The sequence below is a fragment of the Puma concolor genome, chromosome C2 (genome assembly GCF_028749965.1).
Source record: "Puma concolor isolate L17-30 chromosome C2, mPumCon1.1.hap2, whole genome shotgun sequence".
In the NCBI taxonomy this organism is placed as follows: Eukaryota; Metazoa; Chordata; class Mammalia; order Carnivora; family Felidae; genus Puma; species Puma concolor.
This window is the reverse complement of record NC_141675.1, coordinates 128,246,035-128,269,468: the sequence shown is the minus strand read 5'-3', so window position 1 is coordinate 128,269,468 and position 23,434 is coordinate 128,246,035. Positions and strand designations below refer to the sequence as shown.

The 23,434-nt window shown below is 36.2% G+C and overlaps 1 protein-coding gene across 9 annotated transcripts in view; it reads right to left on the bottom strand.

Annotated features, from left to right (window-relative positions):
- Positions 1 to 23,434, bottom strand: part of ROBO1 (roundabout guidance receptor 1) — a 1,149,709-nt gene that overhangs the window by 102,007 nt on the left and 1,024,268 nt on the right. For all 9 annotated transcript variants that reach the window (XM_086675711.1, XM_086675709.1, XM_086675710.1 and 6 more), the window contains 3 exons: positions 12,046 to 12,166; positions 11,555 to 11,693; positions 9,039 to 9,166 (listed from right to left, as the gene is read on the bottom strand). In XM_086675711.1, the coding sequence (XP_086531837.1) occupies positions 9,039 to 9,166; positions 11,555 to 11,693; positions 12,046 to 12,166 (388 nt within the window). The remainder of the gene's footprint in view (positions 1 to 9,038; positions 9,167 to 11,554; positions 11,694 to 12,045; positions 12,167 to 23,434) is intronic.

Here is a 23,434-nt window from a genome sequence, read left to right as displayed (position 1 = left end):
ATATAGACTATATTTATGAAGGTTTTCAATAACATGCATTCTATCAGGAAATTTAGCAGCATTAAACATACCAGGATTGATAATAATTATGTTTAAAGATCAAAGGGTATCATGTAAATTATGGATCTGTTTAATCAGAAAGGCCAAACTTATTATTTGGGTTGCAAACACTAACCAAATACACATAATTAATACAAAAAAAAAAGTATTTTTAACTAAATGCAGATTTTTTTTTGTATTATACTTCACTTATCCATTGTTGCCTGAAGAAACTAGAATAAAAATTAACATTTTAAACCACAATTATAGAAGCCTTGTTTATTGAAAAGTGTTTATTGTGTGCCTATGTAAAATATTTTAGGAGACACACATGTGACTCAGACCTTAACTCTCTTTATACAGCTAGGGATAGGCAGCTAAGAGCACTGAAGACATATGAATTTTTTATTCTCACACATGAAGACAGATCACTGAAGTGAGCACCCCCTAATCATCATCCTTCATATCACCTAGTTTCATTGAGTATCTAAATGGTTCACACAATGTGCTAAGCATTTCATATCTATTAGCTCACTGAATCACCCACAGCAATCCTATGAGGGAGATATTTTACCGCTATTTTACTAATAGGAAAACACTGTGAAATTCTTTTTTTTTAGATGTTTATTTATTTTTGAGGGAGAGAGACAGAGAGCAAGCCAGGGAGGGGCAGAGAAGGAGGGAGACACAGAATCCGAAGCAGGCTCCAGGCTCTTAACTATCACCACAGAACCCGATGCGGGGCTCAAATTCACAAACCGTGAGATCATGACCCCAGCCGAAGTCAGATGCTTAACTGACTGAGCCACCCAGGCACCTAAAGACTGCAATTCTACTCTACAGAATGCTTCCTAATAGTAGCAGGGAAAAAAAAAAGATGTCTCCTTAAAAGACTGTCCGAAGAAATATTAAGAATTAATTTTCAAATATAGATCTCAATCCTAAGGAGCCACTGAAAATTATCTTTGCAGAAAAAGAAAACGCTCACCAAACTCTACATTAATCAGCTACCAAAATACTCAAATCTCTATGGAAAAAATAAATACTACCGAGAATCTGATGGATTTTTAATTGTTTTGGAAGGAGCTGATGAGAAAAGTAGTCATAACAATTGCTCTTCCATAAGCACTTCATAATACTCAAACCACTTTTATGAGCATAGAAATATTTTGTTAATTATTATTTTATCTCCTATCAGTTCACTGATGTTTGTTTACATTATATGTATATATATTTTTTCAACAAAAGAGAACACTGAAACTCAAACTGAATGACTTTCCCTTGATTCACCCACACAGAAGATGTGATATGAGCACCAACGATGCCCCAAAGACTGAGAAGATAAAGTGAACACAGTGTTCCTCTAGGGAACTCAGAGTCATGTGGGGCAAACACTGAAATGCAGCAAGGGCAGCAAACAGCACCCAGCAGGTACATCAAAGGGGGGGATCCCTGACCTGCTCATGGGTGAGGCCTGTGTATCATGCTTCCTCGAGGATGCTTACCTGAGCTGAGTCTAAGGAAGGAGTAATTAGCAAGTAGAAGACAGGGCAGGTAGAGGATAGGGCATTTTAGACCAAGGGACCAACATAAAAGCCCGGAGGTAAGCCACATGGTGGTAGTGCATGGAAAAAAAAAAGTAAACAATGGAGTGCTCCTTCACTGAAGGGAGTAGTGAGAGGGGACTGAGTGGCCAAGAGGAGCACTGTTAAGTATCTTGGGTCTTACCCTGGAGAGATGGAACCATGACAATGTTCAGATTTGTGTTCTAGATGGATGAACCTGTTGTTTGGAGAATGGGTTCCACTGGGCAAGATGGAGGCAAGGAAACCGATTAGAAATTAACAGACGACAAAGGCCTGAATGAAAATAGTGATGTGAAGGTGAGAGGGGTGGTGGGAGGGTTAAGAAATATTTAAAAGGCAAAAACAAGTAGGATTTTGTGACCACTGACATGGGAGAAGTGTGAGAGTCAAGCATGACCCCGACCCAGCCCCTGAGCTATCTATCTACTGGCATGTAGCTGCCGGCTGTCCTGGCCTCCACTGATGCAAACAGGACAGAATTCACTTTCTGCCTCCTTCTCTGCTCCCATTTTCACTGCATCACTATTATCTCCTGTGAATTAATACTCACACTCTGGGTTAGTAGAAATCTGAAAGCTTAGACAAGCCTCTGACAGCTGCTTCTTGTTTTACTGAAAATTGTAACTGCTCTTCAATTCCTAGTTCATTGGGACACGAAGTAAGGGTCAATCATAAACTGTAGCGCCCGAGATATTTCAGCAAAGCTGCTTGTTTGAAGCATGTGGTTCACCAGCAGCAAGGAGAGAAGCTCTAGGAAACATCCCATTAGCAGCAATTAAGTCAGCCAAAAGACAGTGTGGGTCTTTTTTTTTCTGCCTTTGTGTCTCCCTGGTCTCATGTCAATCTCAGACTTTAAGGCTCAGCCTTCCAGAAGCTGTCAGTGGCTAATCAATCCTAATGAGGAAGCACTCTGTTCCTTCATTGCATAGTAGGCATAAATACTTATGGGAAGCACCAGACAACTAACAATTCTTCAGAATGGAATTGAATGCACATCCTTTTGAGGATTCATTTGAATATTCCTACTGTGCGCCAACAATAAATTTAAAGAGACAGCAATGTCATTCATGGTACCATATATTATCACTAAAAAAATAAAACAGGTGACGAAATTGAGAGAATGGATTCATTTCACATCAAAGGAAGAAAAACGGACAAGCACTTATCAGAAAAGAGCTGGGATTTCACAGAAATCCCACTCGTCTGGGAGCAGAGCATCACCTGGTTTAGAGATGTTTGGCATCTGCCTTTTCTTTTAACAGAGCTGCTGCTGAAAGGGCAGAAAAGCAACTGTTTCTTGAGCTTCAAAGAATAACTGGTCCCTGTGAGCGGTCTGCAGAGGAGTGCAGTGAGGTGTGAAGTAAGATCTAAATGTCCAGCTTTCTGTGTCGGACTGGCCCAGCACTCAGGGCTAAGGGAAAAGAGGGGGCTAAGTGTCTTTTTTAGTTCCTATTGTAAGACAGACAAACAAAAGTGGGATTAGATTTTCTTAATGGTTCAAGTCAGCAAAGATAAAATGTGATTGCTTGGAGAATGGCTGGGGTATGGAAGTCTGTTTTCAGTCTGGTTTCCTGTGACAGACACAGTGATGGGAACATGATCATTCTGGTGACAGAGTCACAAATTCACTTTGGAAATAAAATTGTGACAGTAATAATAGCTGCTTTATCTATAAAGTTGCAAAGGGAGTGGAAAGATTGATAATGCCCTCAAGTTTGCCTTGTTTAAGCAATGAATATCACTGAAGCAAAGAATCAGACAGACTCTTAGAGGCAGAGCACAGACTTGGATATGGGAGAAATGCGGAATTTCAACTAAACTCTGTGTGGCCTCATCCTCTACCTTTCCCTCAGGAGAGCACTCCTCAAAAATGGAATTATTTAAAAAGTTATCAACATGACTGTCCTCATAAACATATAATTACTCATTTCAAAGGGCTTGTTATTAATCCTGTAGTAAGTAAAATTATTTTTCTTCCTTTATTTTTCATTTAGTGCATTGAAGCTGTATTCACCATGCTTTTCCCAAAGGCTAACTTCAACCAAAGTGAATGTATGTTGCGGGGGAGGGAGAGGGGAAGGGCGGGGACTCACTTTTTAAATTAACCATGAACTGGTTCACAAATAAAAACCAGTAAAAAATAAAACTTAGCTATCATGTGATTTCAAGAACTTCAGGGTCCACCTGGCAAACATCTAACAGAGGCCTAATAAATAGGTTTAGATTACGATAGTAAAATAATATGAAACAAACCTGTGACCATTCTCAGAACACCAAGCAGAGGCATAAATTTTAGCCCTTTCAATGGCACACTGTTTAAAAACCTGGCAGGGAGCCTCTATGCATCTATTTTGTTCTGGTTAGATTTTATATTTTATAGGTATGTTACAACCTATGAAATGGTTATTAATACCACAGTATATATCTTTTGCCTTCAAAGATGGGGTCATCATACAATATAAAACACAAGTTCAGAAGAGAATTCATTCCTACCAAGACAAAGCCTACAATCCTGACACTTGTCAAATTGAGACGTTAAAGTGCAAATATAACAATGCAATCGATCAAAACTGAGATGACATTAAAAAGATGCCTGATGTTTTGTGTGTATTTTAGGTTCACAAAGAGAATTCTTGAGGAGGTGTGGAGACATTATACACATAGAAGGAAAGTAGGGGCAGACACACATTAAGTATAAATATAATAACGTTGATGTTAGTTTAAATTTATAGATAACAAAACAAATTATTCCACTGAATAAGAGAATATTACGCTAACTGAATTTTCTGGTTAACTGGGAGTTAAGCAGAAACACTTTTCTGTTGTAATCATTCCAAACAGTGTTATTTCACCATTTTTATTGGTTATATAATAGACATTAATTATTTTTCAAGAAAATCAAATTACTGCAGTCTTTGCGTTTCATTCTGACAATCAGTTTCAATGATATACCAAAACTGACATGCAAGTTAAAGGAATCTGGATATTCTTTTTGAAGAACTGCCTAAATATTTATGGAGTCCAGGCTGCACATATTTTTAACTGAAAACTTCTTTTTTTTAATTTTTTAAAAGTTTATTCATTTATTTTGAGAGAGAGCAGGGAGGGGCAGAGAGAGAGGGAGAGAGAACTTCAAGAAGGTTCTGCACTGCCAGCATAGAGTCTGACACAGGGCTCCAACCCACAAACTGTGAGATCATGAGCCAAAATCAAGAGTCGGATGCTCAACCGACTGAGCCACCCAGGGACCCCGAAAACTTCTTAATATTGACAAATTTTATTATTATTTGCCTATTTCAAGAGTAAAATAAAATCTGCTATGTTATAAATAATCAACATTTTGATTTGGCTCGATAACTTGGTATTTGCCTGCTCCAGAAGAAGTAATCCATCCAATGTCACATTAAGATATGTATGTGGTATAGGTCTTAGGGGTGCTGTTACTTGCTAATAACAGGGTGTGACCTCATAGTTTATTCATGGGTTGATTGATTAATTGAAGCTTCCAGGTGGTCATAAAGAAGAATAAGTAGTTTTTCAGAATATGACCAGGTCTTGGAAAGAATTACCAGGAAACACCCTATTTTAAGCAAAGGTAACCTGAGGTGCTGAGAATCCAAATGATTGGAAAACATAACAAAACAACAAATCCATTGAACATAAAATGTAATCTTTTTGATGATTTCTATTGCCTAATGGTCATTATTTTCATTAATTTATCTAATTATTTTGCAAAAGTTCAATGTAAATCTAGCACCAGAGCTTTGATGGCACACACACACACACACAAAACCCACTTACCAAAAAGGCCAATAAATTTTGTTTCATAATGAAAATGTAATACTTTATATTTGAGAAGAGTTTTGAATAATTTTACATCACAAATTATCATGACTATATTAGTTCAATTTCTCAATTATAATAGCAGAAAAAGAAAAACCCTATCTGTCTAGAATTATCTGAACAGTACTAAATAACCAATAATTATTAAAATAAGCAATAAAGCTATCAATATGAATTGATATGAACTAATATGAATATGCTTCTTAGTTACGAAACATATACTTTGTAAGACAATATTTTAAATAATTTTATATATAATTTAATCCTTATAAAAGCTCTGAGGTTGGTATTACCATACCCATTTTATACACGGGGCAACTGAGGTTCAAGAAGTTTAAATCACCTTTTCTAGGTCGCACAGTTAGTAAATGATAGAAACTGCTAAATTCTGACTCTAATGTCTATGCTCTTAGCTACACAATTTTTTGCAATACATTTCTTCCAGCCCTGATAATACCCAAACTCTAAAGAAAAATTTTGAAGTCCTTTAATTTTTTTTTTTTTTTCAGTTCAAGTATGTCTTTATTCCAGGGATTCATGAACTTGCTTGTTTAAAATAAAAAATAAAGGGGCACTTGGCCAAAACAGTTGGTAGAGCATGTGACTCTTGATCATGGGGTCATTACTTAAAGCCCCAGGTTGGGCATGGAGCTTACTTTCAAAAACAAACCAAAAAATAAAATAAAATAAAATAACAGCTTTCTGTGTTCAGACACAGATTTCTTGAATTAGGTTCTCCAAGGGCATTCCAGACAGGTGGTGTATTTAATAAGATTCAGTAAGTATAGATTTGTAAGTAAGCTCAGATAACAAACTTCTGATAAGTTTAGGACACTCTGCCTAGTCCTAGGTTTAGCTCTAGTCCCTTTCAAACACAGACTACTAGGCAGCCATTGTTAGATGGCCGTATCTTCAAATTTGATCCAACAGAACCTAACTGTTAGCATTCAGAATCAAAGCCACTGGTAGCTTTCTGAATTTACCATAGGATGTCTTTATGATATTTTTACCACTCAAGCAGAAGGTTGAAGTCCATATTCATATTTCAAATTGGAACAAGTATTTATTAGATAATACACCTCCTATATGTCCACTACGATGCTAACCACTATGAAGACTATACTAGTACAAAAAACAGGATAATTCTTAGAAAGAATATTTAAAGAATATATACAGGTAGAATTTCCAAGAAAATAGAATTGGGATTTCAAGAAAAAAAAGTGGAAAGAAAGAAGTGATTCCAAGTCAAGTTTATTTTTTAAATGTTAGAACTAATCATATCTGTACTGGGGATGAAATCCAATTGTCACCCATATTTAAGAATTTTTTTTTCTAGTAACTTCTATCTGGAGAACAAAGTTTTGTTGCCCAACATCACCTCCCAAAATTAAATACTTATTGTATGAGGGTAAAGGAAAGGAAGATTATTTTTGAGCCCATGCTGACTCCAATAGTTCCTGTTAAAAATGAACCACAAATAAAATATAGAAATCAAGAACTACACTACTGAATTTCTTATTATAATTGTTTCCTGCTATCAAATAGATTCATTTGAAATTAGTTTCCCTTGTAGTACGTAGTATTTTTCTGTATTCAATCTCGAATGAAGAAAAAAAAATACAACTTCTCAAGTTTCCTTTGAAAAGTTTCCTGTTTTTTTTGATTAGTTATCTTCTGCAGTTGGGAATCATGTTACTTTCTTAAGCATTTTATGTATATTATTCTAGAATGGTTAAAGATATTTTAACAGTGTTGTTAATATGCATATTTTATTTTAATATTTAAATAAAAGAATGCCTTCTCAGCACTATACAGATATTTCATAAGTTTACAGAAAACCCAATGCAGTTGAAGTAAAATATTCTAAATTCCCAAAGTAGTTTCTGGATCTGATCATTTGTACCCAATTTCCATTGAAATTCAGGCTTCGGGAGTAAGAATTACATATGGAAAACTTAAGGCTGAATTAGCTTTGGACTTAGTTTAAAATTACAGGAAGAAAAAAAATTAATAAAATTGCAGGAAGAAAGTCTATTTTGATTTCAATGCCCACTCTACATACAGGAAAATGGTATTATTGAAAGCATCAGACTCCTGAGGTAAAAGACTTTAAAACATAAAGTGAAACATATCTCTTTGACTAATGTGAGAGACAAATCAACCTCCCTGTCACCAGGGAGATACACCTTTTCATGTCTTGTCTTATCCTGGGCTCCTTTTACTCCCTCTGGGGGGCTTTCGAACTGGGATTTGACATCTCTTAAATTTGTGCTTTTTCTAAACGTAAAGGGGTTTCCTTTTCTTACAGTTTTAGTCTTACACGGAGTTCAAGTCTAACTCAGATTAAAGAGAAGTAGTCTAGGCCTCAGAAATTCAATGTTTGTTCTTGATCTTTTCTTTTCCCTCCTTTCCTTTTGTTTTTGTGAGGTTGAGCTAAAAACCCCAAAGTGGGACATAATGGCTTTACAGACAGAAAGAGAATATTCTTTCTTCTTTTTTTTAAGTGTAAAAAGCCCACAAAACTCTTTTATAGAAAGCCCACAACAGAAACACTCCTCAAAAGGCACCTTTTTCTTCATAATAGCCTTAGAGGAGCCAGTGTTCAGAAAAGATGACAACTACAAGTGTTGCTAATGTCAGACCCAGAAACAAGCTGTGGTTTAGGGCCCAAATCCCTGTTTACTCTATACCCTAGTCAAAACACAGGGGGAGGGATTCACCAGCAAAGTATGTTTTAAAGGTCATTGTCTCTCAAATTCCGCAATAAAGAATTTGTCCCTAAAAAGAAAAAAAAAAAAAAATGGGAGAGTTCTCGGATGAGAGACAGTGAGAAATAATCGGTATGGCATCATGAAGAAAGGAGAACAGGGATCATGAAAATGAGAAACATCTGGATAATAGATATGAAGGAAGTGAAAGAACCATTTCTGCACAGCAGTTTAAGATGGGAGTCCGGCGTTCAAAACTTGTAGCCATCGAATGTGGCATCCATTTGGGTTCAAATAACATCAAATAATAAATCTTTATCAGAATTGCAAAGGGCAGGTGCAACTCATTCATTCAACGACTATTTACTGAATGTTTGTTATGTCACAGGACTGAAGGAACAAAAGAAAGTGGCAAAAGTCCCTACTCTGTGGATGGGTCTTACATTTTAGAGGGAAACAGAATTCTCTTATTTTTGGGTTCAGAATTGTACAGACCCTTGAAAGCGCGCGGTCCGAAGGAATGGTAGATTTGTTTCCGTTTAAAGACAAAAGTTTTCATGGTGATAGCTGTCATCTAATTAAAAGATTAGAAGGGCTCTGTGTTTGAAGACCCAGAGATTTCAGGCACATACTCTCCGTAATTTTAACAACTTAATTCAATTTCCTGTCACAAACACTTACAGAGCTCCCATAGGCAAAACAATAACTTCTTTTAATTATGTTTGAAATAAAATATTTATATCATTATTTGAAGTCTATATTTAATGTGGACTACTCAAATAGATAATATTTTCTTCTAATATCAACATTATATTTCATGATATAAAAAAGCAACCACGACAAAAGCTTCTCCAAACCCTACCTTGAACAGTCAGAGTAGCTGATGCTTCTGCTTTTCCAACCATATTTTCTGCAACACAAGTATATGACCCCATGTCACCAGCCATCACCTTCCGAATTTTCAAGGTATGATCATCTCTGATTTCATATCTAGTGACATAACACAAAAAGCACAGTTAAGTGACCTTCTACTTGAAAATCCCATCATTTAGAAATATAACCCATCTAAGGCATCAAATAAACAACATGCAACGTTCCCTTCAGAAAATTTAAAACTAAAGGTGGAATGTGGCATTCCTCTAAGCAAGCATGAAGATAGAGCCTGTTTTCATATTTATGTTGGGTAAACAATTAAACTACTTTCTAAAAGAATATTTTGGGCAAAGTTGGCACTTATTCATTTGTTTCCTCAAGCTGCTGTCCCCAAACTAAAATTAACAGACAGTGACTATTAGATAAATTCTTATTATAGGTCAGACTTTGTTTTATAGGTTTCATCTTTTAAAATTCTTACAATAATTATGTAAAGTATTATAAAGTATCATCTACATTTTGCAGATGAGAAACTGGAGGCACAGGAAAGTAAGGTAACCTGTCTTCGGTTCTCCGCTAGTTTAGTGGTAGAGTTGGTACCAGAACCCAGGCTCTTATTCTACAGTTCACTTGCCATGGCTCATCTTCTCTCCCCCTCAATATCGGGTTTCTCTTGAAGTTTCACTTCAATACTCTTTTTCCTCTACATAATATCATGAGTTATATCAGCAACTGTACTTTATATATTGATCAGCTGCACAAACATTCCTAATCCCTATTTCATTGAAGCTCTAAATTCATAATCCCAACTGACTAATAGCTCGACATTGTATCCCATAGATATCTCATATTTCATATGTTAAATACAAGTTTCTTTTCTTACCCCATTATATAAACCAACTCATCCTAATACAATCTACCTATATCTTCCTTCAACAGCTCTATATCTAACAAATCATCCAATTCATCAGTTTAGTCTAAGAAATTTCAGTCCATGGGGCACCTGGGTGGCTCAGTCGGTTGAGTGTCCGACCACGGCTCAGGTCACGATCTCACGGTTTGTGAGTTCGAGCCCCACATCGGGCTCTGTGCTGACAGCTCGGAGTCTGGAGCCTGTTCCAGATTCTGTCTCCCTTTCTCTCTGCCCCTCCCCCACTCACATTCTGTCTCTGTCTCTCTCAAAAATAAATAAACATTAAAAAAAAATTAAAAAAATAAAAGAAATTTCAGTCCACTATGGATACCTGTCTGTAGCTCATGTTCCAGTTCAGGCAATCTATATCCCTTATCTGGACAAAAACAACAAGGGTGACCCTGCTACTAGATTTTCCCTGTATTAATGTAACACCCATAGTACTAAAATATTATTTTCTTTAAAAAGTAATCCTGTTCAGGGCACCTGACTGGCTCAGTCAGTAGAGCATGTAATTCTTGATCTCGGTATTAAGTTGGAGGCCCACGTTGTGTGTAGAGATTACTCAAAAATAAAATCTTTAAAAAAAGAAGGAATCCTGTTCATTCTAATCCCTTCGATTCATCACTGTGTATGCAATATGATTCAAAATTCTTCAGTCGATGATACAAAGCCCCTGATAATTTGGCCCCAGTGTCTCCAACCTGATATCCCGTAACTTCTTGCTATATGCCCTATGAACTAGTTATGCTAAACTTTCTACCCCTCAAAATGTGTGATGTTCTTTCTCAGATTTAAGTCTGTGTTGTAATGTCTCTTTTCCTAGAACACTCTTCTCTTTGGTCTTGCTTTTTAAATTTAGACATATTTTTCAAGACATTGCTTACATGTCACCTTCCTTCGAGAATTCTCTCCTGATTTCCTACTCCCACCAGTCTACATTTTAGGTGGCAAAGGGTTTGCTATGTTATTCTGTATCTATCCTTACAAATCTCCTTTGGGAGCTCCTGAAAAGCAGAAACTATGTCTAAGCCACTGTAACCCCAAAACCTAGCAAAGACTCAACACGTTTGCTGAATGAATGAACAGACAGCTTAAAAACAATACCCGAAAGCTTCATTTCACTGTCTCATTCCCTAAGGCTGCAAGTGTACCTCTGCTCTTAGCCAATTTAAAGACTTGACAGATATCAAGACACTCTGACTTCTACTATTCCCTGGTAGTGTTGTAGCTAAGAAAATAGACTCTTGCTCTTTAAATTGGTTCATACCTATATCTTTAATGTTGTGCCTCCCTTCCCTTTCCTATCTACTCCCGTGCAAGAAATTACTATTAATTGTGCTCTGGTTGAACAGAAGAGAAGCCTGTTTAAAAAATATCACATTTTACAAGAGTTCCCTGGGCAGGGCAGGGTCAAGAATCTACAGTTCCTATGTGAAACCCTCAGAGGAAGCATGACACTCTCCTGCTTCTGGCCCCTGAACAAAAAGTCTAGAAGAGACTAGTCTAATGGTGTATATGCAAGTGCTGGTCTGATGAGAACCACAGAAATTCTGAATGGATGAATTGTTCCGCTAACTTCTGATCAGTACCTGGATTTGGGCAGTTCTCCATCATCTTTCCTCCATCGTACCGTAGGCACAGGGTCACCTCGGGCCTCACATTTAAATTCCGCACTGTCGTCCACAGTTACCGCCAAGTTACTAGGTCTCTTTACAAACGATGGTCTCTCTAAAATTAGAAAAAGCCATCTCAAAATCAAATAAAGAGAAACAAACTAAAAAACCATCTTAGATGTTCAGTGAAGACGTGTATAATTTGAAATATTATTTACAAAATTATTCCACATAGTCCCCTTCTTCTAGAAGCCCCTCCCTAGGTTTAGGGTTTTCTCCCCCTTTTCCTCCCATGTCTTGGGGACTTTATCTCAGGCTGCTTTACTCATGTCTTCTCTCCTCTCCCACCCGCCCAAAATATTGGTCTACCTTCTAAAGAAGGTCATTTCTTTCTCCCTGTATAAAGATGCTGCAAAGTGGCAAGAGATCTACTGTACAGCGAGGAGATGAGATAAAATTTCACTTACCCAAAACCGTTAGCTCAGCCACTTCACTCTCCCGTTCCCCAACCATGTTGGTACCAACACAAACGTATTTGCCAGCATCACTTTTGCGGGTGTAAGTGATCATGAGCTTTCCTCCTCGAATCTTAAAAAAAAAGTTGTACATGAATACCATTAACATGACTTTAGCCATGTTTACAAGACAGATATCAAAAAGCTGATGTGCAGCATTTGCTATATTTATAGGTAGTAACTTTAGGCAGAATGTGTACCAAATGTACAGTAGAAAAGGGGCAAAACATGTCTACTTACCTACATCTTCTTACACAGTTATTACATTCCATATAACAAGAAATTTGTTTATCCCAAGTGGCCAAGTTCTTTCATATTATTTGTTTAAATGAAAACCGAAAAATTCTATGAGTAATTTGGTTATCACGTAGGAAAAAAAAAAAAAGGAAATTCTTAACACCATATATGAGTGTAATTAATATGTAAATACATATTAGCTACAATCGATTTCAAGGAAGCATATTCTGGTACTAGAAGATGTGGAAATAAAAATGACCCTAATTACTTAATTTGTTAGAGTTGTTTTAAAGGAACATATCTTGAAAGATTCAAAACACCGCAGAAACTGACGTGTTCTAAAAAAAAATAATGTATGTGTTTCTGCTGCCCAAGGAATTTCTTGGGGACTTAGGAGGCAGAGACTGAACAGATCCCAATAAATCATCTGGAAAGTCATTTGGACACACTCTTGAACATTTAATTATTTGAAGAAGAATTAATTACAAATGTAAGCAGACTTCCAGTACAATAAATAGGCTGAAGTTAACCATGAATTAAGAGCGGGATGCGGAAATTGAACTATCTTTACTTAATTTAATATGCTTTTGGTGGAGAGTTGAGTTCAATTACCCATGAATATCTCTAATTCTCTGAACCTTAGAAAGGTTTTGTCAGGGATAACTTCTAGAATGTTTCTTCATGCAGGTTTTAACCTCAACCTCACAGTTATTCTGTACAGTGTACTGAAGAAGGAAAGAAAGAAAGAAAGAAAGAAAGAAAGAAAGAAAGAAAGAAAGAAAGAAAGAAAGAAAGAAAGAAAGAAAGAAAGAAAAGGAAGGAGAAAAGAAAGAAAGAAAGAAAGAAAGAAAGAAAGAAAGAAAGAAAGAAAGAAAGAAAGAAAAGAAAGAAAGAAAAAGAGAAAGAGAAAGATTAAGAGATACAAAACAGAAGGCAGGAAAGGACTACTCAAACATAATTTTTTGTTTTAATCATAAACTTGGAGTTTATTGAAACCACTAGTTTACAAAGGTGGGGTCATACTGTTTTGCAGTATTTTAATTGCTTAGTTTCAATCCAGATACCCAAACTAGACATTGCATCCAAGTCTTTATATATTAGGACAAATCAAATATTAACAGTGCAGTTTTAATTTCTGTGGCTTTAGAACTTAATATTTTTTCAGTCGTTTTTTTTTTAAACAATAATCATGATTCTCTCGGTACCATTACAAAAACCACACAGGGACTTTTCTCTGCATTGTTCATGACTCTGTCCCTCATACCTAGAATAATGCCTCACTCAGGTGATTTTTGTTGAATACAAACTACTTTTATAGACAAAATCTAGCCTGTTATTCAATGAAGCATTTCTATAAAGGTTTACAGCAGTTACAAGATGTGTTAATATATACTGTTTTCACATATACTTACCTAAATTTCAGACAGAATAATACAAAGAAATAAATGTCACACAAAAACAAACAAATCTTTCAAGAGTTAACTACTATCGTAACTTTGTATGCATTCTTCTTTTGGCTCTCTCTCACACACAATAGATAGATATAGATTAGATACAGATACAGATGTACAGATATAGATAGATATAAAGATCTACATCTACACACACACTTTCATTAAAGTAAGATCACGTGGTATATGCTCTTCTGTATGCATTTCCAACTCAATAATATGTTGAGAATATTTTGCATTTTAAATGTTGAAGATCATGTATACAGATCCTCCCCATTAACTTCAATGACAAAATAGTATTCCATTGTGCACAGGATTCCTTTACACATAATATTCCATCATATAGATTTATCATATTTTACCAAACTATTCCCCTACTGATAGATGTTTAAGATAATTCATTTTCCCTCTTCTAAATCAGCATTCTTTTGCATATATCTTTTCTCACATGTGCAATTATCTCCTTAGAAGAACTCAAAGTGTGATTCTTAATTCAAATGTATTCCCAACCTTGCAGGCTATTGGTTCACAGTGCTATTTTATGTTTTATAAAGTGGCTTTTGTGTGAATATATCATTTAAATTTGGTCTTTCTCATACCCCTGCTGTGAGGCTGTAAGGGCAAGTGTTATAATAACTTCATTTTTCACTTAAGGAACCAGCAGCTCAGAAAGTATAACCTCTTTTCCTGTATACCTGCACTATGCCCATCATCACAGTATGTTTTAATTTTGCATTTAAACGCCAGATTTCCTCCCTGACTGTGAACTCTGAGGCAGAGAAGCATATCTAATTTGTCTTTATAGCCCCAAGGACCTGTCACAATATCTAGCAAATAATAAAAAAAAAAAAAATTGTGGAAGGAAAGTGACTTGCCCAATGTCACTTAGCAAGTTGGAACAGATATTCCCCAAGAGATATGTCTTTGGCTACATGCGATGTACAAATGACAGGAAACACACAGCCCACAGCACGGTTATAATTGCTATTTAATAAACTTGAATTTAATAAGCTTCATTTCTTGAGGTTCAGAAAATTCAGATCCATACTATTAAGATGTACTGTAACCTTTTGTCATGTACTTATTTTGCAACACCTCACCTAAACATTTCTAAAACCTTGAGGAAACAAAATCATTCCTGCAAAAATGAAGGTAACACATTCTATTCCTGATAGGAAAGTTAAATGATCTGATAAGTGGTCCTTAGATGTTCCTTTACTGGTTCTTTAATTTTGGACAAGATACTGAGCCTCTTATGTCTCAGAATCTAACCTTAAATGTTTCTGCATATTTAGGTAGTCAGTTCATTTCTGAAGGGATTGTACATTAATAAGTAAAAATTATAGCAAAATAAGAGGAAGTAAACTCTTAAAATGCTGTAAGTGTTCCTTTTGCTTTAAAAGCCAGTGAATTATATGTACAATAAAATATAAGGCTTTAAGGATAATTTTAAAATACACTCAAACGTGGAAAAAAATGAAAGTCAAAGAATGATAAAGTATAAATAATTTTCAACGGTACAGACATTTTTACAGTTTCAGTATAATATAGTACTAATTTACTTTTACAAATCTTAAATACTTGGGAATTTAGAGTTTTAAATCAACTTGCTAATCCACATGTGGGGTACCAATTAACATTATATATTGCAGCCCAACGTTGTTATATTTTGAAAGAATCCCTATACATGGAGAAGAAGGGAAATTTAGTTAACATGAGTTATGAGAGGAGATTCTCATAACTGCCAGGAGATTCTCAAGGAAAAAATTCCAACCTTGCAGTAAATGGGAGGAAACGATAACTTAGATGAACTACAAATTCAAAGAAAGCCATCAAGTCATGAAGAATGTGTTGTTCACATCCCATTCCTATAGCTCTAGCTGTACCCGTGACCTTGAACGACATGGGTTTGAGCTGTGTGGGTCCACTTCAATGCAGATTTTGGTATAATTATGGTATAGTACTAGAAATGTATTTTCTCTTCCTTATGATTTTCTTAATAACATTTTTTTTCTCTAGCTTATGTTATTTTTTTTTTTATTTTTTTTTTCAACGTTTATTTATTTTTGGGACAGAGAGAGACAGAGCATGAACGGGGGAGGGGCAGAGAGAGAGGGAGACACAGAATAGGAAACAGGCTCCAGGCTCTGAGCCATCAGCCCAGAGCCCGACGTGGGGCTCGAACTCACGGACCGCGAGATCATGACCTGGCTGAAGTCGGACGCTTAACCGACTGCGCCACCCAGGCGCCCCCTCTAGCTTATGTTATTGTAAGAATTCAGTATAAAGTACACATAGCATACAAAATATGTGCGTTTATGTTACCTGTAAGGCGTCGGTCAACAGTGGGCTATTAGCAATTAAGTTTTTGGGGAATCAAGAGTTACACACAGATTTTTGACTGTGCAGGGAGGGGGTAGGCACCCCTAACGTCTGTGGTGTTCAAGATTCAAGTGCTTATCACACTTGGCTCAATCTTCAAAAAGTTTTCTAAATTCATTGACCAGGAGACTTATGTTTTGGAAACACAAGGCTATGTTTCTTTACTAAATATAAAAAGAAAAAACTGCTCCTGTTCTATAAAATTTTATTTTACAAATTGCTTTGCTAAACCATATATACTGTTCAAATACAAAATACCTCACCAGGCATTTTACAAAATATTTTCTCTGTCCTTTGTAAGTAAATACTTACTGGTAGTATGGACCACTATGACATGTATTTCTACAAGAAGTGTTTTCAAATGAATTAGGTGTCTTGAGAAGCTTTTTCATTAGAATCATACTATGACCAAAAGCATACATTTATCATATCTGTTTATTTATATATAATTTCTGTACCAAAAAACACTAAAGTAACTGAGGCCTGAAAATAAAATATGAACCTCACAACTCATTTTTTGATGAGAAATATATATATTTTTTCTTGAATAACAGCATAGATATTAATCCTCCATGGCTACATGAAGTCAACTAAATTGCATCCCCCCCCCCCCCACCTCCCAGTGGTATTCTTTACCAACTCTATCTGGTTGGAACCAACTCAAAATGAAAATATATGCAAAACGTAAAAAAAAAAAAAAAAAAGATTTCTAAAGCACAGATGATCTTTCAAATTGACCAAAAGTAGATATATCCACATAGGAAAGCAAAGTGAGCATGGGAACTGGAATCACCATCTCTAGGTACATGTGAGGTCAGGCAAGGTATCACTCCTCTGTACCTGTTTTTCATTTCTAAATTGGGCATACTCTTTTTTTTTTTAATTTTTTTTTTAACGTTTATTTATTTTTGAGACAGAGAGAGACACAGCATGAACGGGGGAGGGGTAGAGAGAGAGGGAGACACAGAGTCGGAAGCAAGCTCCAGGCTCTGAGCCATCAGCCCAGAGCCTGACGCGGGGCTCGAACTCGCAGACCACGAAGTCGTGACCTGAGCCGAAGTCGGACGCTTAACCGACTGAGCCACCCAGGCGCCCCTAAATTGGGCATACTCTTAACATACATCTCCAAGGATATTGAGATGAATCATATAAAGTACTCAGAAAAATGCTTGCACATTATTTTGTGTTATACTTAGGGATTTAATGATTAAAACAGAGATTTGTCTAATCAAAATGAATCTTCCCTTGTAAGACTACATCCAGAAGCTTTTTATTAAAATTAATTAGTGACACATCTTCCATTGCTTTTGTCAGAAAAATGTTTGTTCGCATCAACATAGCAAAGCCTTAGAAGCAAGAAATTCTCTGGTCAATCATGCCTTTCTTATTTCCTCCAAACCAGTGATTCTTTATAAGGGCAGTCACCTACCTTCTCCCAGGAAATATGTGGGCATGTCTGAAGATATTTGTGGTTGTCACGACTGAGACAGGGGAAAGGTGGTGCTGTTACCCCTAGAGGGTAAAGTCTCCTACAAGGCACAGAGGAGTCCTCCACAAATAAGGACGTATCACAGCCAAGATGTCAGTAGTGCTGATGCTGAGAAATTTTGTTCTAAAGGCTTGGCTCTGGCCTAAAGGTAAATGCTGGATTAAAATGACAGGAGGGAGGGGTAGTTAAAATTAGACAAAATAGTAAGTGTTTATTCTAGGGGCACCTAGGTGGCTCAGTCCGTTAAGTGTCCAACTTCAGATTAGGTCATGATCTTGCAGTTCATGAATTCAATCCCCACATTGGGCTCTGTGCTGACAGCTTGGAGCCTAGAGCCTGCTTCAGATTCTGTATGTGTGTCCCTCTCTCTTCCCCTCCTTCACTCATGCTCTCTCTCAAAGAAAATAAATAGAAAAGAAAGAAAACATTAAAAAAATGCGTTTTCTATTCGGGAAATCATTGCTGTGACTTCTGAGATTAGTATAAATACCCCCTCACACCTTCTACCTTATTAGTAAGATAATTTCATTATGAAATACTACATTCCTTTCTATACTCACCGACAATAATGGTTAAGGGTCCCAAAACAGACATTACAACCTAAATGGGAAACTAAACAAGCCTCAAGAAACCTTGAAGAAACTTACATCCTTAGAGATGTGAGAGATGCAAACCGACAAAAGGGAAGGAAGAAACAACAAAATGCAGCAAACAGAGAAATAAAAAATAATAATAATAATGATGAAAACGGTAGTCCTCTATTTCTACAAATTCAAATTGATTTTGGCATTATGTCAACGGCTGAATTGAAACAGAGCTAAGCAAAAGCCATCCTTTTATTCTCAATGGTCACAACTGTAGACGACATGGTGGCCTGTTTTATTCAATAAACAGAAGAACAGAAAAAAACATAGTACAATAACTGATCAAATATAACACACCAGCTCTCAAGCAGTACAGTACCTCTTTTAACAATCACCATTTTATGTTGAGTCATACAATGATATTGATTGTAACGAGTGGCTTTATACGTTCTAAATCTTAGTGCCCCTTTGCAAACCAAAAATTGACATTTCCTCTCTACACAGAAAGGAAAAATATGTCTAACACACACAGAACACTATAAATATGAAAACAGCCATATTTAGAATGAGCTAAGAAATATTTCTTGGCAGGTCTCTTCCAGCAACTGGATCTGACAGGCAAATTGTAAACCTATCAAAAAGGAGTTTGTATAATGAACAGACACAAAGTTACACACTGCACTGCTGAAACACTTCTTCAGTTAACATAATCCGGTGGTGCAGAGGCTGAACGTGTTAAGCCTTCAGACAATATGCTGGCATCCAGCCTATGTCAAAAATCTAAGGCAGAGGTCCTACTTCCTCATTACCATATACCTTACCAGACCACAGTGGTAACCACATTAGAAACCCACATTTCCATAAGCTCTAGACAGTGCTTAAAAGGGGGCCTCAGCTATCTACATACCTGATAAAAGCAAAACAAAACAAAAGTCCCAGTGGACTTGCCTGCCTTTTGGGAAGGAGACAGAGGAGGAAGAAAAAGAAGAAAGTGGTAAGGAATTTTAAAGTTTTAAATATCTTCACACTTTATAGTTTTCTTCAGAATAGCCTCAGATGGTTTTTTTTAAATGTTTCAGAGACATTAAGGTAAAGGACACATCAATGTATTTGATATATATCAATGTATTTGATATCAATGTATCATTTGATTCTTATAAACTAGCATTTTCCCTAAAGAAATAATACATGGTCATTTTCCTTAGGGGTATAAAAAGCTTTCTCTCCTACTACTTAAAGATTTCTTCGAAGCTGTTGAAAATCTCTTTCTGGAATGTTTTCATCTTTACTAGACTGTTTACCAAATACTGACATAGTATAGACAAGTCAGGTATAAGGTGTAAGGTCTACCTTTTTAACCAAAAAAAGAATCATTTTATATTCCTGGTAAGCATGAAAAGATCAGAATCAGAACTTCAATAAGACTTCTTATTTCCAGAATACAAAAAGAAAATCTGATTATTTTTGTACACATTGAAGCATGTTTTCTTTAAAAAGGTAAATTAAGCCTTTTGACTGGTTATTCAATGAAGTATACAGCTTACCCTGCAATCAGTACTTAAAATCAGACATAAAGATGAACTTAAAATGAACTCCTTGGTATGTCTTCATTTTCCACCCTAAAGCAAGTCAGATGATTTGCAGTATCTGTTACAGAGGAATTTTTTTTTTCAGGCATCACCCCACAACGTTAGCCATACACCTCTAGGTTAACATACTAAACCAACTGGGGCTAATTAACTAGTTTGGCTACATGAAATCTTTTCTGCTTTTAATTATATTAACTTAATGTGACTTGAAGTCAGCAGACCCAAAATGAAACCACTAATTATATTAAGGGCTTCAAAGATGATTTCAAATTGCTAACCACCAAACTGTCATATAATTTATCTCATTTCCTTTAATGGATTTTGCATTTAAAATCTGTGTTCCTTACTAGAAATACTATTTTCAAAATACATCATAATAGTGGATTACAAGAATAATGATTTAGAATGCTAAATGAGAAATATGTTTAAATAATACACATAAGACATACACAGTTGTCATTATACCAATGAGATATTGTGCAGTATGAATGTTTACAAATTTCAGAAAGATTTAAAGGCTTGGAAATATTCATTTACAGTAGTAAAGGCTTGATAAACAGGGTTAACATGAGTGAAATAATAACCTGGGTTTGGAAATATTTTTTTTTGAAAAATTTGATTCTTTGCCACTGTTGTGATACTATTTTTGCAAAGTAAATGAGAGGAGAGGTTTTGAATTATAGTCTAGTATATATCATCCTTAAACAATGTATTACTAACTCTCTTTGGGCAGAATATCTCTTCTTAGTAATGTTGTCAATTCTGCCTGGATCTTTGACCCACAGAATAGATATCAAGCTGTTGTGAACTAGAGGAGAAGTACTTTGCATGGGCTTAAGACTTCTTAATGACAATGAGATGCAGGTACCCCAGATGGCCAGTCATCGCCCCCAGACATTCTCCTTGGTGAAATACACTGCAGGGCAGTTTTGGATGGTCCCTAAGGACTCCTTTCAACAGAGACATGTAGAGAAGAGAAGAGTCACAATAACAGCTTTTATTTATTTAATTTTTTTTTTCAAATTTAGCATTAATTCAACAACGACAACAAAAATAAACGAAAAAAGATATCTGACTTGAGCAGGGAGAAAAAGGAATACCCACTACTTTCCAATCTGGCTGCAAAAGTGGTATCGATCCTGAATGTAAACGCTACAGATTAAAGCATCCATGTTTTCTAACACACTACAATAGCATCTTTCAAAAACAACCTTGCTTTATTGCATTCTAAATTAAGCAAAAAAAAAAAAAAAAGACTGGTGGTAGTGGGGTTATATACATGAATGATGGACAAAGGATTGGATAAACTACATGTCTCATAGCAATCTAAAAAATTACGAGTAAAAGATAATTCACATAATTCAGACTTTACACAATAACAAAGAAATTAGCAGTATTTCTCATTTGGTGATATTTCTTACACCTCCAGGTAAGTAGTTCAGTAAGAACAGTTAGGGGAAAAAAAGCCATGTTTAGAATGAAATAATTTCATGCTTTTATTAATTATGCTTTAACATCATATAGAGGTACTTTATATTTCTCAATATACGCATTAATAATTGTGTTCTTGTTTCACTCTTTGGAACCTAAATTTTAACATAGTTGGTAATCAGATACAAATTTAAATTTCTGATCAATTTCCACTATCAACAATCACTGATATAAAACAATTTCTATTTCTCTAGTCACCATAAACACCTTTCTTAAGTATATGAATACATTTCAAGAAAACATTTGTTTATTCTATTTATTTCTACTACTCCTGTCGTGCAAAAAATAAAGCTTTTTAAAATATCATGTATTCATGACAACATGGTTTCATAGTCAAGTCCCAAACATAAGTTTTATTTTAAATAAATATATAAACAACAAACCAGGGTCAGCCAAATCACACTACTTCCTGGGTAACAAAGTTTATATACTCCCACGTTTCCTAAAGGCTACTATCTGTCAATCATTTTCTGCAAAATGTTCAACTCTCCCTATTCCTTTATCATTTTGGTTCACAGAGACCTGAGAGAGAGACAGAGAGACAGAGAGACAGAGAGAGAGAGACAGAGACAGAGAGAGACAGAGAGAGAAGGAAAGAAAGAGAAGGAGGAGAAGGAAGGGAAAAAATGCACTGTTCTAAATATTTCCCACACAAGTCTCTTGATTAGATGTGACCTGCTTTCATGATGCACATGCAAAAGTTGTTAGGTAAAGCTACCATGTACTCATTACCAGTTCAGCATGGACTCGTGACACAGAGCGGCTGTACCCCAGAAACTGGGAAACTGAGTTTTAAACTGTGACAAACAGATTATAGAGTAGTATTTACAATGTTGTGTTTTTTTTTACTGGAGATTATTTTAAAAATTAATTCGGTCAGATTTTAATCACATGGTAAAAAGTTTTCACCTGGATATTACTAAGCCATTGACTCATCCATTCTTATGCCAAGCCCATTTCCTGTCCTACAGCCTACTCAAATTATAAATAATGTCCATGGGATTTGCACCAAAAAAAACTCTTACATAACAAAAAGATGCCTGGGTGAGTACATATTCATTAGCAAAAAATATGAAAATGACAAACCGAAAGCAATCAAATGACACTTTGCCTTTTTCTTGCTGACATTAAAAGGGACAGCATGCCAAGGGGAAAACCATAACTTGTGGGTCTTTCAACTGTTCTCTCAGGAGAAGAGAGAGGGAAAAAAATAGGCAATTAGGATCTCTCTACTGGTGTCCCATATTTGCTTAGGCTACATGCATAGAAGAGAACATGATCCAATTTCATTTGTTTGCTGGTACACTTCACAACACCATTGAAAAACCCACATGATTTCGGCCAGGAGTTTAAACACACTGGGTCGTCAGAGGGAGGCAACAAGAGACTCCTGCAGAAAAAGCAATTATCCCAGTGGGAACACGTGGCTCCACCCAGCTTGGGGAGCTGCCAGCTGAGAACACAGGCCTGAGAGAATCACTGCCTAGGACTATGGCAGCTGCATCTCTCTGTTATTTGCAGTTCTCCTACTGAACGTTTCATTTCTCCCTCACGGCAACTTACAAATCGGTAGTTGGCGGTGTGCTGCCGCAGAAGCACACCTATGATAATCTGATTATAGACTAGCTCAGGAAGAGCCGTATCGTTAATTGCAGGCAAGTGGGAACCATCCTACAGAGCGACACAGTTAAGTCCCAGGGAGAGGACGATTTTCTCTGTGAAGGTATAAATTGTGACCTTTCTGTCTATCTAGTTTATATCACCAGAGGACCTTTCTGTGAATCCTCATTTTAACAAGGGATAACAGAAAAGAAACACAGTCTCCTTAAAACGCACCTATTTCTCTCAACCGTGGCTCAAAGTCAACGTGAAGACCTGGGTTTGGCATTTTCTGTTCGAGGCCCATTTTCTTGAGCCAGTCACCGTTATGTAGCCTAAAGCAATCAACCGAGAAGGCCCCCTTGAATTTATTGTATTTCAAATCAGGGGCAGACAAGTGCTTAGTGCTGGTGAGATGGAGAGCAGATAAACAGCGAAGGCTTTTAGCTGATTCCCCAGGTGTCTGCTTCCCCAGTTATTAAGATCAGAACCCAAAAGTCAGTCCTGTAGCAAGGAGAT